Consider the following 17,627-nt stretch of genomic DNA (forward strand, 5'->3'; position numbering starts at 1 on the left):
CTCTGTAGTGTCTGGCTCTGGCGGTCCCCAGTTTCTGAAAGTTGTACCCGTTTCCAGAGTAGTATTGGGCGAGTCCTGAGGTGTAGCAGCAGTTGTGGTTATAATAGGAGGCTCACGCATAGGTCGAATTTTAGCCAAACGAGGAACATCTGTTCGTCTGTCTCTAATGGAATATGTCTGCAATTAAATAGAAGAAAAATATGTCACGGAAACATGAATAAAGTATTTGTCTACTAAACCTTTTTAAGTCCTCTACGATCTTCATCGGTAATAGTGGTAGAACTCATGACTCCTCCTCCTCCTCCCGCTGTAGCCCCAGCTCCGCCACCAACACCAGTAGGTTTGTGCACATCCTTTTCTAAAGATTTACGATTTGTATTACTTAGAGCATTGGTAGAGGCAGCTGCAGAAGCCACTTCTTTAATTTGATGATCTCGACTGGCGGGTTGACTCAAGCGCTGCTTTTGCACATTACTCTTAGACTCCAAGAACATTTCAGCGGCCTCCTGGTGCTTTGATTTGGTGGATTTGTTAGTAATGTGTGTTACAGTTCAAAGTTTCAATTCATACTCACCTTGCGTATGTCTTCGGCACTATGCCAACGATTGCGAACCTCATAGTAACTCTCATTGGTCGACGATGAATCGGCTTCGCTGTGCGATTCATCATACATAGCATCGCTATAATTTTCGGCCAATGTTTCCTCACGCAGTTTCTTAACCAACTCTCGTTGTTCACGTTCGCGACGTTCATTTCGCTGAGGGAATCAAAATTTCAAAATTAGACTTTTTCTATGCTGGCCTTTAACGGCCACGAAAATCATCATTCTCAACATTGTTGTTGAGTCGAGTGAAAAGCTCACGCTTGGAAAGCTTGGAGGTTAAGAAGAATTTTCATCGGCATAAAAGAAGTTTGGGGTTTTTTGAAAACATAACTACTAGAATTACATATTTAAGGTGCATAAATAATTGTGAGATTAAATATTAAATATTGAGTTGGGGGGTTGGGTGTTTTATTGGTTGATTTGTTGCCACTCAAACTTGTTTTATGTCTTGCGAACGACGAATATTCTTCTTGGCCTTTCTATATATTGTTTTGCTAGTGGTAAAACTCTACCTCTGAACTGAATCCCTCAACCAAAATGGCGACCAATAGGTTAAAGAGCACATAATTGCCAAATGTCATTAAGGCCACAAAATATAATGCAGCCCAATGACTTGTCTTTTCCATGCCGTTGAATAGTACAACATTCCAGTCTTCTTGTGTTAGAATCTACAAAATGTTTGCGCTCAATAAGTGAAGATCGATAAATAACTCGAGCAAAATATTTATTAAACGAACGAAACAACAAAAAAAAATCTATGAAACATATTCTTAAGTCCCCTTTTCAAAATTGATGTATATTACCAAGGTTGGCTACCGTTATGGCTAAAATACTGTTACCGATATTCTAAACATATTTCTAATATCTGAAAATTTTATCAATAATTTAATTCAGTAAATACCGTAACCGCTAAGCTACCGTTGTCGATAGCCAACCTCGTTTATTACAAAGAGATTGAGAGAGAGCGACATATGAATATGTTTCTCGCCAAAGAGAGCAGGTTTAAATTAAAATAAAAACATACACACACAAACAAACATTTAAAGAAATTAAATCAAAAAATTTACTTTTAATAAAAAAATAAACAAATAAATACTCAACAACTAAAGAAAATTCAATTTGCTGTTATTTTTTTTTTTATTAATTAATTCAAAATAATGTTTTTCAAAATGCATTAGCAGCTCACAGCCTACATGGTCAAGGAAAGTCCAAAATTAAAAATTAAATTTAAAACAAAATTAAAACAAAGCAAAGCCAAAACTGTGACAGACATCCTTGACTAAATTAAAAAAAAAATTACATTTTTGTTTTTCAAAACTTTCAAACAATTAGTAGAAAAAGATTACCAAACAATTCAATTAAATTTTTATATTTAATTCGTGGTGTGATTTGTTCAAAAGACGTTACGAGTATATGAAGAACTCTAGTTTGAACGCGAACTTGTTTCAACAAAATTCCAGTTCATATGTATTTCATAATTATTTAATTAATAATTATTCTCAAACAACATTTATGTACAAAATTTGTTTTTATACTTAAAAATTAGAAAAGTAAAATAGAAAAAAATATAGAACTTTACGTGCCAACTTGTTTTTTTGTTTTTTTTTTTTTTTGTATTTTTGTTTAAAAATTGTACTACCTAATGGAACTTATTAATATTATTACAGGTACTTTGAAATCTTAAGATAAAATATTATGATTATAATTTGTTATTATTAGGAAAAAAGTTTTTTTAAAAAAGCTTAACAATTTGTATGAAAAATTGTATTAAAAAATGCATGCATTAAATGCTCAGTTGTTAGTTTTGAAACTGCATGGGAAAATCGTTACTTAAGTTATTAATTAATTGATTGATTGATTAATAATGATTTCTGCAATGTTAATGATGATTTAAGAGCTTAGATGATGGCATTAATAACGTTTACTTTTAACATGATTTATATACAAAATCACTTAATGCTTACAAAAATATATTTATATATAAATTGCGGTGTTATTTGAGTTGGAGTGTGTTATTTTTTTTAAAATTATTATTTTGCTCATTTTTATTAATAAATGACAAATTATGTTACATGCACTTTTTGGGGTGTCTTTATTTTTAAAATAACATTTGGTGTTGTCAGTGAATGCATTAGTTTTTTTAATAGTTCTTTTTGAAAGGTTTTATTTTCAGACTGTTTTTAAGATATACTTAATATTGGTTTCATTCTGTAATAATTTTATTATTTAATTGAGAGAGAGAGAGTTAAATATTATGCTCAATTTTAATTCAGCCTACAACTAAAAAAAAATGTGACGAAAAGTCATTACAATTTTGACAAATCATGTTACAATTTTATACTGTCAAACTATTTTAACAGTTTTTTCTAGAAAAAAATGGTTTATTACAGAAAAAATGTGTCTAACAGTTTTTCTATAAAGCTTTTTGTTTATAACAGTTTTCCTAAAGACAAATTTATGTTTTTTCTATAGAAAAATTTCTGTACAGCTTTCTATATAGAAACATTTGTGTATAAAATTTTTTTTCTATAGAAAATTTTGTGTATAACAGATTTTCTATAGAAAAATTGTGTGTATAACAGTTTATTCTATAGACAAATTTTGTGTATAACAGTTTTTCTATTGAAAAAATTGTGTATAACAGTTTTTTCTACAAACAAATTGTGTGTATAACAGGTTTTTCTATAGAATAGTTTTTTTGTATAAAAAATATTAGTTTATAACAGTTTTTCTATAAAAGAAATTTGTGTATAACAGTTTTTCTATAAAAGAAATTTGTGTATAACAGTTTTTCTATAAAAGAAATTTGTGTATAACAGTTTTTCTATAAAAGAAATTTGTGTATAACAGTTTTTTCTATAGAAAATATTTGTATAACAGATTTTTCTACAGAAGAATGAGTGTATAACAGTTTTTTCTACAGACACATTGTGTGTATAACAGATTTTTCTATAGAATAGTTTTTTTCTATAAACAAATTATGTATAACAGTTATTTCTATAGAAACATTTGTGTATAACGGTATTTTCTAGATAAATTCGGTGTATAACAGTTTATTCTATAGAGAAATGTCTGTATAACATTTTTTTCTATAGAAACATTTGTGTATAACGGTTTTTTCTATAGACAAATTTATGTTTTTTACAGTTTTTTTCTATCGACAAGTTTTTGTCTAACATGTTTTCTTATAGGCAATTGTTTTCATAATATAACTGTTTTTCCTATAGAAAAGTTTTTGTAAAACAGTATTTAATACCGAACAGAACTGTCCTTCAGTATAAGACGATGTATGTAAGATTTATACTGGAATTTTCTATAATTACCTTTATCTTATAGTGTCTCTCAAACTACCCAATACCTGTTAATACAAGGGAATCAAGGAATTTCATCTTGAGATAAAAACCATTTGAGGCTTAGAAACATACATAGAAATTAATTGTCTAACGAATGTGTAAGCAACGGGAAGTTTTTGAACGAATTGTTCATTCACATCTTGTTGTTTGTGTTTTTGAATAGGATGGGTAGGATGCAACCAAGGAATTCGATTCCATTTCAGTTAATTGCTGATCACTGGTAGGTATGATTTTCTCAGGTAATAAATAGTGCAGATTTAGTTCGGAAGAATTGGAATCGGTACAGCGACAAGATGTATTATGAACGGATCTAGTCAGATTTTTTAGAAGCGCCGGTAAGATTATATGGGCTTTGTAGGTTGATTTAATTATAATTTTAATGGTGCTAAGGGTATCCGAGTTCACTTGCAGACCCTTTCAAACTAAACCTAAGAAAAGACTAAACTTTTTCTTCCAATTGAATCCAAGCCTCTTGGCAATGTTTCGATTTCATCACAATTTAATAAGTTTCAAAACTCTCTCTTGATTATTTCACTCATTTTAATAACGACTACCAAGCAATTGATTATTTAGGGTCCAATCTTGTTTTCAAATGCTATTGATCGTTTATTGTTAACTTTAAGCTAGTAAGTGCTCGCAAGTTTCTACTTTAATTTGTTATTTAAAATATGTATATTAACTTTAAAAGGTTTAACAACTAGTTGTGGGTAGAACTACTAAAAGGCCAACAATAAATTGGTCATAAAAATTTTAGCTACAAACTAAATTAACAAAAATTGTTCTAAAGTGTTTGGGTTTTGGTTAATTTTGATATGGGTTTTTAAAATGACTATATGAAATTCACTCAGTGTAAAAAAATCAACATAACCAAACAAGAACAAACAAAAATTAAAACATATTTTAACTAAGAAAAAAAACAAACAAAAAAATAAAAATAATTCTTAAAACTATAAATTGTCTATGAAGAGAAATTTAGTTTCAAACAAATGTGAATTGAATATAGGATGTGTCTAATATAGATAATCATAATAATAAAATTGTTTTGTAACAAAATTAATATATGTAAAAGAGTAGACAAAAAAAAATAAGGAGTTTACAAAGAGAGTAAGTAGTAGTAGTAGGTATGACTAAGTTTCTCTTACTTGAAAGACGGTTACGGTGGCCCAGAGTATATTGTTGAAGTGCTTACGATCACATTCACACTGAGGATGTTTGCTGATAATTTCGGGACACGTACATTCGCGTTCGAGTCCAGTGTCATCCATAAATTTGCAAAACTTACCGCCGAACAAATACATGCCCAGTATGCTGCAGGTTGTATGTTGTTTTATTTTTTTTTTGTTATGACGGATTCAAGAAACACACATACAACATCATACACATACATACAACCACAAAAAGTTTTGTTTTTTGCGTTTTAATTATTTTTTTTTTTATTTTACACACACACACGCGTGTAGTAGTAGTTGTGGTAGTAGTATTATCAGTTTCAGTAGTAGTAGTAGTAGGGTAGTAGTTTTTAGTTGATTGATTGTAGTAGTAGTAGTAGTATTTCAATATGATAATAAAAAATGATATATGTTTTGATATATTGTTTTGTTAAATATTGTTTAAAATACATAATTTTCTTTTTATTAAAAAATTAATTTCTTAAAAATTATAATTATATAATAGAAAAAAATAACATAAAATATAATTAACTAAAGTTGGGTAAATGTTTGAAAAATTGTTTTATTTATTAAGTGAGTGTCAGTACAATGGAAACTTTTTTTCAGTTTTCAAAAACATATAACCTTTTAACAAATACATATATTTGTATATTTTTAAGATAAATTCAAATTCAGCGTTTTTAAGCATTCAGGTTTGAAAAAAAAAAAATACATTTATTGAATGTGTTTATACTTCTTGGCCTTGGAAAAACAATGGAAACTTTTAAATTTCTGCAAAAAAGAAGACTTTTTTTTTTGGTGAAAAAACCCATTTAGGTCCGTATTTTGACCCATTGTAGGTTCGACTTACTATGGCGTTATATACGTCGTTGCAAAGGTCTGTGAAATATATATCATTAGGTCTTTGAAATATCTATCATTAGATATCCATATTGTCTATATTAATGACTTAGTAATCCAGATATACACCAAAAATAGGTATCTAAACAAATAAGAGCAGACGGACATATACCCTTCACCGATTTTTACGAATTTAAATAACAATCGAACCAGGATATATGATTTGTTAGTTATTTGAGGCGATCGGAAAGTTGATTTCAATAGACACACGGACATGTCTGGAACATGACTCGAACCCACGTACTTCAACTATTTTTGATTGTTAATATCCTGTCTTACTCACTACACCACGACCTTATTTTTTTTAAGCATTATCTGGATTCACACACAAACAAAAATCAACATAATTTGGGGGTTGAACTCGCGACCTCACTTTTAGAGTTTTATTGCATTAGGGAAGTAGTTAAATTGTAGTTACATTGTAATTGAAGTTTTAGCTGGGAAATAATACAGTCAAGTTTGGCGTTGACAACATTATGGTGTGGGCGGTTTCTCTGGCCAAGGTATGGATCCAATTCATATCATAAAAAATATTATGACAGGAATCGGATACAGATCCATTTGAAACGATGTTATGCACCCAACCGCTGAGAAAAATATGAAAAGTTGTAGTTCCCAAAATACGGACACAAAATTATAGCAGGAAGGCTTTTTTCGATGAGGTTATTTCAAGGAGACAATTGACTATTCAACGGGTTCAATGCATCGTTGCTCTGAAGCAATAATAAAAGTTTTTGTAAACAAAGAAAACTGATTCGTAGTAGCAACCGAGTGTATTGCCAATCTAATGATTCGGTTGCACACATAGAATTTGTCGGTTCAATCAACAGAAAGTCAGTAGAAGCTACCAAGCTTTTGTTACACCTTTTAAAATTTTTGTTGTCACAGCTGTAAAATTGGGACACTAAGGTAGAAATATTTTATTGGCGAGAAATTCGGTTGTAACTACGAATCAGTTTTCATTTCAAGTTTCCATTGTTTTGTATAATTTCAGAATTTAATTAATTATCTTTTTTTTGTTAATAAAAGTAAATCATAATACTAAAATACAAATTTCTTAAGATATTTTTTTTAATTTTCAACTATTTATTGAATATTTTGAAAAGTTTCCATTGTATTGTCAACCACTGTATAAGAAAAAAAATACAGTAAAACTCGCTAATATTAGAAAATTAATAATTTTCAGTTTTCAATATTTTTCGGAGTTTTATTGTATTTGTTTTTTTGTTGTTGTTTTTATAAAATGACAAAAATTTTATGTTTTATTAAGTATTTAGTAGTTATTTATGTTATTGATAAAATTGTTGTAGCCAAAAGTGGGGGTGGTTGCTTGTTTATTTATTTTTTATTAATTAATTAATTGATTGATGGGGAGGTACATTATTGTAACTGTGAAATTTTGTTTGATTTGGGTACTATTTATACAGACACTTAGCGAAATAATTAAAACATACTAAAACGACAAATAAGGAACTTTTGTGGAACCCTTTTTGATCATAAAATATGTCTTAAATCTTTAGCTAAATTGGTGAAATATATTGGCGGTTTATTATTTAATTAATACGAGTAGGTATATAAATATATAAAATGTATTATTGTTTGTTTGAACTTTTGTTTAAATGAATTATTAACTATTCTGCAATTTTATATACAATATCAATGATATATATAGAAATCATGAAATATAAATGAGACATGATCAGAGAGTGATTTCCATAAAATATGAGAGAGGGAGAGAGAGAGAGTTATTAACAATGATATTTTTACAAATGATAATGTTAGACAGATACAGAGAGATAGATAGTGAAATAAATAGAGGGAGATAGTGTTAAAGAGTTATATTAAGTGTTTTAAATGAGTGAATATTATTGATTGATTGATTGATGAGTTTGGTTTTGAAGTGAAACTTTAGCTATTAGTGATTAAAAAGTAAACAAACATCAATTGCCAACATTTTTAGTGAAATATGAGCGTGCTGTTTTGCAAACATAAAACATTTTGAGTTTATAAATACATATTTTACATTTAAATTGTTTAAATAATAGTTTAATAAACATGCTTATTTTTGTTTTTTTTATTATCACTAAGTATTTATAATACTTACCCTGGTTATTCAAATTTATTTTAAGTATTTACGTCCTTTTTATTGTTTATCTTTATCAAAATGCCACACTACTTTCATTTAATAGTTTTCAACCAAAAAAAAAAAAATCTAAATTTTGATTTTATAGTTTTTCAAGACTTGCTACTCTAATTGTACAAAGGGAACTAAACTAACAGTAATTGAAACCCTAACCTAAAGTACAGTGTCCTAAAACAATTTTTCATTAATTATTTCAATTGTTTTTACACAGAACACACCACAAATTAAAAACTCAAAGTCAATAACAGCAGAACAAGCAACAAATAAAAACACAAAAAATATAAATTAAAATATATTTAAAAACTAAAAACTATAAAGAAATTCAAAACACAATAAAAATACACACAAAAAGCTTAACTTAGAATAGAATATTAAACATAAAAGACAAGCCAACTTAAAAAACAACAAAAAAAAATTCTGTCAAAATTGAAGGGATTTTGAAATAAAAAAAAAACCAACAAAATCATATAAACATTACAAACAAACTCGTTAGTTATAGTTTAGTATTTTATTATATTTGTTTGAATTGTTAGATAAATATGTCATTGTTTTTGTTATATAAATAAATATGTATATGTATAGAGTTATCAAGGTTTTAAAATAAATTAGAAATCTACCTGAAATACTGTGACGAGAGCCCACAGTAGACTGTCGAAATTCTTGCGATCGCATACCACATCATCGCCCACTTTTTCGCAGAATTTACATCCGAATAGATTCATGCCAAGTATACTATAATAAATTTCGATCAATCGTACGATCAATCGATCAATCAAAGTACCACGTTACAACGATCATAAATGTATTGGTTTTTGTGTTTTGTTTTTTTTTTATTATTATTTTTTTTAAATAAGTCATCATTTTGTTTTTATCAATCAATTATTCATTCATTTAATGAACAAATTAATTAAAATTTAAAAAATGAAATTCAATAAACACATAATTTATTAAAATTAAGACGTTTTGTTTTAAATTAATTTAATAAAATGGTTTATATTAAATATTTTTGTTTAAATAAAATTTAATTGATTGATTAGTTATGGAAATTTTAGTTTAGTTTAATTTGTTTTATTTTTATAAAATTTTTATTGAAAATGATTTATAAAAGATTATTTTTTTTTAAAGAAGTTTTAGTAGTTTAAAGTTGTTAAGATGATGAGTTAAAAATAGAATAGACATTAGAGGAGAAAAAGTTATTATGGAAAGAGAGAAGTTATAGAAGAATAAGAAAAATTATGCTATTAATATCAGAGAGTAAGTGTTAAGACAGTTGTTAATAAAAAACAAAAAAAAAAAATATTTAAAATAAAGAAAACTAAACCAAATTAGCATCTGAAACTAATCCCACTGTCTCTATAATTAATATACAAGAAAATACAGCTTGAAACGTAAATTAAATTTAATTAATAGTTGATTTAAAAATTAGCAGAAAATTGAGCTTATGAGAGGTACCTTTCTCTTGGTCATGCCCCAACTTTTTTATACATTTGTTTAAATGTCATTATTAGCAAATTCTAAGTTTGTAAGCAACGTCCAATAAATAATTGAGATATGAGCGAAATCCGCAAGTTCTTTACAAAAGGACACTTTTAGAAGACCCTTAATTAGCTTTCTTAATTATTGCGTTGTAAGCAATTAAAAAACTTTCTGTAAAAAAGTTTTTTACACCAAAAAACAAGGCTTCTTTCTTCATAAAAAAATCTTTCTGACATAAAAGCTTTCCCTTCTTTTTACATAAAAACTTCCTTCTCAAAAAAGCTTTTCAGCATTATCAAATAGCTTTTTCACAAAAATAAAACTTTTTCGCCAAAAAAGTTATTAACCTATCTTTTTGGTGAACATCTTTTTAGAGAATAAAAGCTTTTTTAGCTTTTCCTGAAAAATCTTTTGTATAAATAAAAATTTTTGTACCAATTTTCCTGACAAATAAGCTTTGCTTTCTTTTCATGTAAAAATCTTATTTTCAGAAAAACACTTTTTTAAAAAAAGCTTTTTCGGCAAAATAGTTTTTAAAATTTTTATTTGGGCGAAAAAACATTTTGTTGAAAAATAAGTTATTTTACAAGGAAAATAAATGCAACTTTCCAAAAAAAAAATATTTGTGACAAAAAGATTTCGTTTCACATAAAAATTACAAAAAACATTTACCCAAAAAAGCTTTTTTTCCAAAAATATTTCTTTATCAGTTTTTTTTGGAATCTTTTTGACAAAAAAAAAAGATTTCTTCGGAAAAAGCCATTTCATGAACATTTTCAGATAAACATCTTCTCAAAAAAGCTTTTTAAAAACCCTCTCACAAAACCTTTCAGCATTATCAAATAGCTTTTTTTTACAAAAAAAGCTTTTTCCAAAAAAAAACATTTTCCAGTTTTTTTAGTGAAAAAATCTTTTTTAGTTTTTCCCGGAAAAGCTTTTTGCAGAAAAAAGTTTTTTTTTTGTATTTTAAGTATTTTATGTAAAAAAGAGGTTTTCAAAAGAAAGCTTTATCACTATAAAGCTTCTTCACCAAAAAATAAACTATTTGAGTAAAATGCTTTTTTCTACAAAAAGCTTTTCCAAACTGATTTTTTAACAAACCTATCGAACTATTAACAAGGTTTAGACGGACTTAAATTTTGTATTTTAAGTATTTTATGTAAAAAACTGGTTTTTCAAAAGAAAGCTTTATTCACTATAAAGCATCTGCACCAAAAAAAAAATATTTCACTAAAAAGCTTTTTTCACTAAAAAGCTTTTCCAAACTGATTTTTTAACAAACCTATCGAACTATTAACAAGGTTTAGAAGGACTTAGATTTTCGTACCTTTTTACCCAAATCTTTTTGTGTTTAACCTAAAGCTTTTCAACAAACACTTGAGTTATTTTAATTATTTTGAACTGCCAAACTATAGGCTGGTAGCTGAACTCTTAATTACATCATTCTATTGCAACAACTCAAATCTTAAAATCCATTATTTCAAAAGAAAATATTAAACATCAGCTCTAACTCTATTGCTTAAAAAAAATTAAAATATTATCAAAGAGTTAATATTTTCACAATTTTTAATTTTTAAATAAAAATTTAAATATTTTTTTTTTTAAAAAATAAAGAAATTATTTAATAAAAAGGAATTTTAAATAAATTAAAAACGCAACAATATTAAGAAAACAAAACTTTAGCTTTAGAAAAGCTTGAAAAAAGTTGAAGTGAAATTTGTGAATGTCATTTTGAAGCTTAAAGCTGAAATATTGAGAATTTAAAGATGGCTTTTTTAAAAAAGTTAATTTTTATATTGTATAATTTTAATTAATAGTAATAAATTTAAAATTGCTGGGTAAATTATTATTATTATTAAATTGGTTTTATAATATTGTATATTTAAAAATAGCAACAGTTTTGTTTTTTGGTAAATAAATATGTAGTAGTATTAGCAGTAGCAGAGTAGTAGTAGTTTAAATAGCAGTAAATAGTAGTAGTATTATTATTACAAATTACTGTTTAAATGAGTTTTATGATTTTAAGTATTATAACTAACTACTTTAATTACTTGTAAGAGGCAACAATGAATCTAAACTAAATAATAATTAAGTTTAAAATTAATTATTATCATTATTTACTAAATATGTAGTAGTATGAAGTATGTATATGTAATAAATATAATAAATATTTATAACTGTTATGAATCAATCAAGGAAGAGCTCATGTACGGTCTACAAATTAATTTGGCAAAAAAAAAACACAATTCGTAATCAATAGTTTTATTTAAATTTAGTTAATTTTATTACGGTTTTTTTTGTGGTTTAAGTTAAAATTTCATTTTTAGTAGAACGCTATCAGCTAAAACTAAATACACACAATTAATTAGTAATTAATAATGAAATCAAATAATGAGTGATTTGAACTGAATTGAATTGAATTTGATCATTACTGAGCTGAATTGTATAAAATTGAATTTAAAATGAACAGAAACAGAGTTGTATATAGAAAGTGAAGAAGGTGGTTGGTTGGTGGTTTAGTTGTTAGGTGATGTTTTGTCTTCGCTTCATAGAAGTTTTTTTCTTACAAAAATAGTGAAGAAATAAAAATTCTTTTAAAATTTGTTGGGGAAGTGTATAAAAAATAGTATTAAAAATCTGTGTGAGAGAGACAACAGCTAAAGAGCAATTTACGAGTACCAGATGTGAAGAAATGTTACTTAAACTAGCTGTGAATAATAAATGAGTGTGATATTGTGGTAATGCAGCTTAAAGAGAAGTGTTAACGGGAAATGTAATTAAGGAAAACAAACACAAAGATAGCGAGATAGAGAGAGATAGAAAGGCGACAAATTTTATTAGAAAACTGAGAGAAGAGCAAATTGTGGCGTTACTGAAGGTGAGGAAAAATAGTTAAACTTTAAAATGAACAAACTACTTCAAACTAACTGTGTTTGCAACAAACACACTCATCAAATGTACTCCACAAATAATTATTAAGAGAGAGAAAAAATAAGAGTCAGACAGCCAGACAGTAAAAGTGTTTTAGAGTTAGTCGGTTACGGAACTTAAGAGAGGGTTTAAGTAGTGATGCATTAGTTAGTTAATAGTGAATCAATGATATTGTAATGTAATCACAGATGTATGTTAAACTTAGCACAAATGAGATGTGGATACTTCTTGAACCCTTCCCTATTCCAGGGGTTAAAGGGTTTTTAATCAATTTCAAAGGAATTTGCTGAAAACTTAACTATTTAAGAATAACAATTGGAGTAACTGGTTTAAGGAAATGATTATACTACATCATATGTTAGCTACTTAACTATTACAGGATATACCAATTCAAAGGACTCTATTACAAATTGAATACTTAGTTTCCTATTATTTCAATGGGATCATGATTTTATGAATTGTAAAATACAAATGCTTATGATTAAGCAAATGTATAGTTGATCTCTTTGGAAGTAAGGATGAAAGGAATATTTGTTTGATGTTTTTTTTGGAGCTTTTGAAAATTGAATTTGTTGTTAAAAGGTTTTAAATGAAGAGTAAACTGAACCTAAACACAGCAGGTGAATTTTGTTACATTTGGATTTTGTATGTTAGGGTGTTTGGTTATTGGTTTTGTTTTTTTTTTTTTTGCTTGTTACTATTAATTGTTGGCCACACTTACCTAAATATGAAAATGAAAAGGACGAGCAGGGAAAAGAATACGGCCACATTGTCCATGGTGCGCAGCATGACAAATAATTGACGTCTCAAGTTGGGCATAAAACGTACCAATTTCAAAATACGCAACAAACGAAATGTGCGTAACACAGATAGACCAGAACCACCGCCTCCTCCCGTACCATTGCCAGTGAACGTCTGACAGATTTCAATGGCACTGAAGAAAGCACAAATATTTTAGTAAAATTAAAAAGAGATTAAATGAAAAACATCTTGATTATTACCTTAAAATCACTATGATACCATCGAATACATTGAAACCATTGGCTATATAACGAAATGGTCCTTCGGCCACTACTTTCAGTAACATTTCCACCGCAAATATGGCGGAGAAAACAATATTGCTGGTCTCCACTATGACGGTCAATTCTTCGGGCTGTTTGTGGTACTCAATACCCATGGACAGGGTATTTATGAGTATGGCCAGTAAAATGCCCTGCTGGAAGTACTTGTGCTCCACTAAACGTTTAACGTAGCGTCTGCCAGTGCCGCACACACGCATTATGCAGCGGTAGGAGGTAATTATTACTCTCATTAATCGCGAACGCTTTTTCCGCTTTTTGTCATCCAGCGGGGAGAGAGCATTCTGATACAGATCGTAGCAGCAGGAATAATCTTCCATATAATTACCGGTGCTGGGAGGTGGTGCTGTTCCACAAACTGCACCACCATTTGAGTTGACAGCATCGAAAGGTTTTTTAGTTTGTTCCGAGAAATGCTTGGGATGTTGCTGCTGCTGCTGTAGCTGATTGTGCTGTTGCATGGCCAGATTGGTGTTTTCCAAGTTCTGTTGATTTCGAATGGCCTCGGCTGTATGGGGATCACAACGAGCCAAGGAGGAGTAAAACGATTCCAGAGTACTTTGACCGGTGGGCAAAGCAGCTGAAAATGCCACAGAAAATGCTAAAAGCTCTTGACAAGTCATGGCGTCGTGTATACCGAGATCTGAACATTCTGCATAAGGGTTCGTAATGCTGGCCAGAGTCTGTGGTAGATTCACCTTGAAACAAAACAAAAAAACACAAGGAAAACATTTCTGAATAAAATTCATAGAGACAGGTAAAGTCCCCCGATTCAACTTACTTGCCAGATGCTGCCATCGCCGGCCTGTGTCATCTTTTCGGACGAACATACCGTTTTCTCAACACTAGATTGCGGTTCCTTGAGAGCCGGTGGCGTGTGCAATAAAACGTATTCATTGAACATGACAGAAGGTCGGCGACTGGCTGATGTGGGGGGACTTAAAAAGCCGGATGTACAGGGATGTGTCTATAAAAATAAAATGTTGCATGAATACTAGATAAATGGTTTTTACACAATGAAGTTGAAGTGATATATCGAAAGTGGTAAACGAAATAAGGTGGTTTTTTTCTATATAAATATTTATACATAATAAGCTGGAAGGAAGCATTCTTTTTTTTTTGTTTTTTGGTTGAAAATGAAATGATTTGTTCATTTATTTACAATTGGCCGGGAGGTTTTTTAACGACTTTTAATAAAAATATTTTCAAATATTAATTAATTAAGTAAATAAAGAAGTAAATGTTTAAGTAAATTCGAATAAGTTTATATAAATATATATGTAGTTTACAAAAGGATTTAATTGGTTTGTTTTAAGGTGCTGCATTTAGTTAATTAATACCTTGCCTAGAGTTCCCAGCTGGAGCTACAAAATTTGCCACAACAATTTCAAAATTGGTGAATTTGAACGTGTTGGTTAGTAGTTAGTTAGTAGTTAGTAGTGGTGGTGGTTGGGTTAAAATAAAATAAACAATTCTTAGTTTAAATACAAGTTTACAACAACTTTTACAACTCGCTCTCTCTATATAACTCTCTATATATGTATATGTAAATATGTATATAAAATGCGAATATAGAGTATATAAAGAAATCGTGCCAACAGATCAAATACTAAATTCTGTTTTGTTTAATTCATTTGATTAATTTAGTTTAGTTTTCAAGGAATCAGGGAGTAGTCGCAACTGTGTATTAGATTTGTTGTTTAAATTACAACTAATTTAGTTAATAATTTTTAATTTTATTGTGGTGAGTGTTTGCTATGTTTAAGAGTATTTATTTCTGGTTTCACCAATTTTGTGTAGTATGTAGAGTGCTTTTGCTTGGTGTTTAAGAGTGAGAGTATTTGAAAGATTTACATTGCAACTTACAATTAACTGATCGGTTTCCATAAGATTTTGAGGGAATTTCAAAAGTATGGTTTTCTGTTGCTGCTGCTGTTTGTTGTCCGCTTCAGATTTTAATTGATTGGATATTTTCTTATAATTGCTATTGCGACCAGTAACCGCACCTACCGCATTTTCCAAAGACTGTTCAGAATTTTCTGAGGAAGAATGATGTTGCTGCTGCTGCTGTTGTTGGGTATTATTATTACTTGCGCTATTGCCATTGTGTAGGCCATTTATCAAGGACACCATACCGCTGGGAGTTTGTGTAGTAGAATGCTGTTGCTGTTGATTTTGTGCAACCAACTGTTGTTGCTGCTGCTGCTGTTGCTGTGCATGACTATGATTGTTATTATTGCCACTGGCATTTACATTATTATTGGAGTTGAGCGGCACCATAACCGTGATCATTTGATCTTGTATACTCGATGGCTTACGATTGCTGGCATACTTGGGACATTTGGGATGATGACTCTTAATGCGTGACGGCGAAAATGTCAAATTATCCGTATGGGGTAGCAGACCTTCTTTGCGCTGTTTTTGTTGGTACCTTGTTGATTGATCACAAAGTAGACGGGTACATGGAAATCAAATTGAAATGGTGTAAGTGCATTTATAGCAAAAAAAGATTAGGAAAATTTGTTACATTAATTTGATTTAGTAAACGACATAGATTGGAGTTTGGAATATGTTTAGTTGTAATTTTTTCTAGATTTTTTTTTTTATTTTTTTTTGGATTTTCCTAACAGTAACTAGCTAATGAATATGCATATGAGGTTTAATGTTTTTACCAATTTGCTGGGGGGTGATATTGCAATAAAGTTTCATAGGTTTTGAAAAAAAAGAGGATAGAGTGATAAACTAAGGATTAGTGGTTAATAACTCCATATATAATGGCTAGGAAATTCTAGGTAATTCTTGTCATGATCCAGGCATTCCTGGCGAATTGTATAGTTTGCAGCAGAATTATCGATTCAAGCCTAGGGGAGGAGAAGTTAAGGAGAAAGGTGACCTATGGAACATCGCAAAAAGGTGTTTCATCGTCCCTATTATTTCGACCTCCTTTTGGGCAAGATGTTGGAAAACAGTATCTAAATAGCTAAAGGAAAGTTCCTTCCAACTATCAGTGAAATAATAATGACCTCACTGGAAGTAAGAACAGACAAATCTGTTCTGTCTAGTGGGAGGCTATAAGATTGAATAGCAATAGAAAGATATTCAGTGAGGCTCAGAGGTGGACACCACGATATTCTTCGGGGAATCACGGAGTACCGAGACCCTGGAACTCGATTTAACTGAAAGTGATACTTGCTTGAATGCGATCGATTGTTTCCATGGTTAGAAGTATTCACAGATAGATGGATCTAAGATGGAGATAGTAACAGTAGCTAATATCTTCATAGAGTAGACTGAAATTCGGATGTCTCTGTACTCGTTTTCCATAAAAGGAACTACTAACATGGATGTGATAGACTGTTTGAAGAAATCACGGAGTACCGAGATCCTGGCACTCTATATCCCTGAAAGGGACTACTAGCTTGAATGCAATCGATTGTTTGAAGGGATTGAAGTATTCACAGATGAATCTAAGATGGAGATAGTCACATTAGCTGGTGTCTTCATAGAGGATAATGATATTCGAATGTCTCTATACTCGATTTCCATTAAAAGAACTACTAGCTTGGATGCTATAAACTGTTTGAAGGAATCACGGTGTACCATGACCCTGGTACTCGGTTTACCTGAAGGAGACTATTACCTAGAAGTATTCACAGATAGATCTAAGATGGTGTCTTCATACACAAGACTGATTCTCGAATGCAACAACAAAAACACAAAATTTAAATGTTTTGCATAAAAGGCAACATTTTTAAAACATCAAGTAAATTGTTCACAAATTGCACTTGAAGGCAAAAAGGCAACATTTTCAAAATAATCTATTATCAGTGTTGCCTTTTTCATCCCTTTTTAGTAATTGTTTTTTAACGTTCTCACCCTATCCTCCTTATTAATTTATGAAACTTTAAGTTTATCCCCTCTAAAGAATGTTCAGATTTATTTAAAGTTTTTTTTTGAAATTTTGTAAATGAT

The 17,627-nt window shown here is 29.4% G+C and overlaps 2 protein-coding genes across 5 annotated transcripts in view; one reads left to right on the top strand and one right to left on the bottom strand.

Annotated features, from left to right (window-relative positions):
- LOC135959100 (alpha-ketoglutarate-dependent dioxygenase alkB homolog 7, mitochondrial) overlaps positions 1–17,627 on the top strand; it is a 47,723-nt gene that overhangs the window by 12,409 nt on the left and 17,687 nt on the right. The window lies entirely within an intron of this gene.
- Ca-alpha1T (Ca[2+]-channel protein alpha[[1]] subunit T) overlaps positions 1–17,627 on the bottom strand; it is a 103,156-nt gene that overhangs the window by 5,793 nt on the left and 79,736 nt on the right. For 3 of the 4 annotated variants that reach the window (XM_065510119.1, XM_065510121.1, XM_065510122.1), the window contains 9 exons: positions 15,522–16,086; positions 14,437–14,622; positions 13,578–14,353; positions 13,298–13,510; positions 8,787–8,901; positions 1,117–1,272; positions 575–757; positions 240–512; positions 1–177 (listed from right to left, as the gene is read on the bottom strand). In XM_065510119.1, the coding sequence (XP_065366191.1) occupies positions 1–177; positions 240–512; positions 575–757; positions 1,117–1,272; positions 8,787–8,901; positions 13,298–13,510; positions 13,578–14,353; positions 14,437–14,622; positions 15,522–16,086 (2,644 nt within the window). The remainder of the gene's footprint in view (positions 178–239; positions 513–574; positions 758–1,116; positions 1,273–8,786; positions 8,902–13,297; positions 13,511–13,577; positions 14,354–14,436; positions 14,623–15,521; positions 16,087–17,627) is intronic. The other variant, XM_065510120.1, reaches the window with a different exon arrangement.

This window comes from Calliphora vicina, chromosome 4 (genome assembly GCF_958450345.1).
Source record: "Calliphora vicina chromosome 4, idCalVici1.1, whole genome shotgun sequence".
Classification (NCBI taxonomy): Eukaryota; Metazoa; Arthropoda; class Insecta; order Diptera; family Calliphoridae; genus Calliphora; species Calliphora vicina.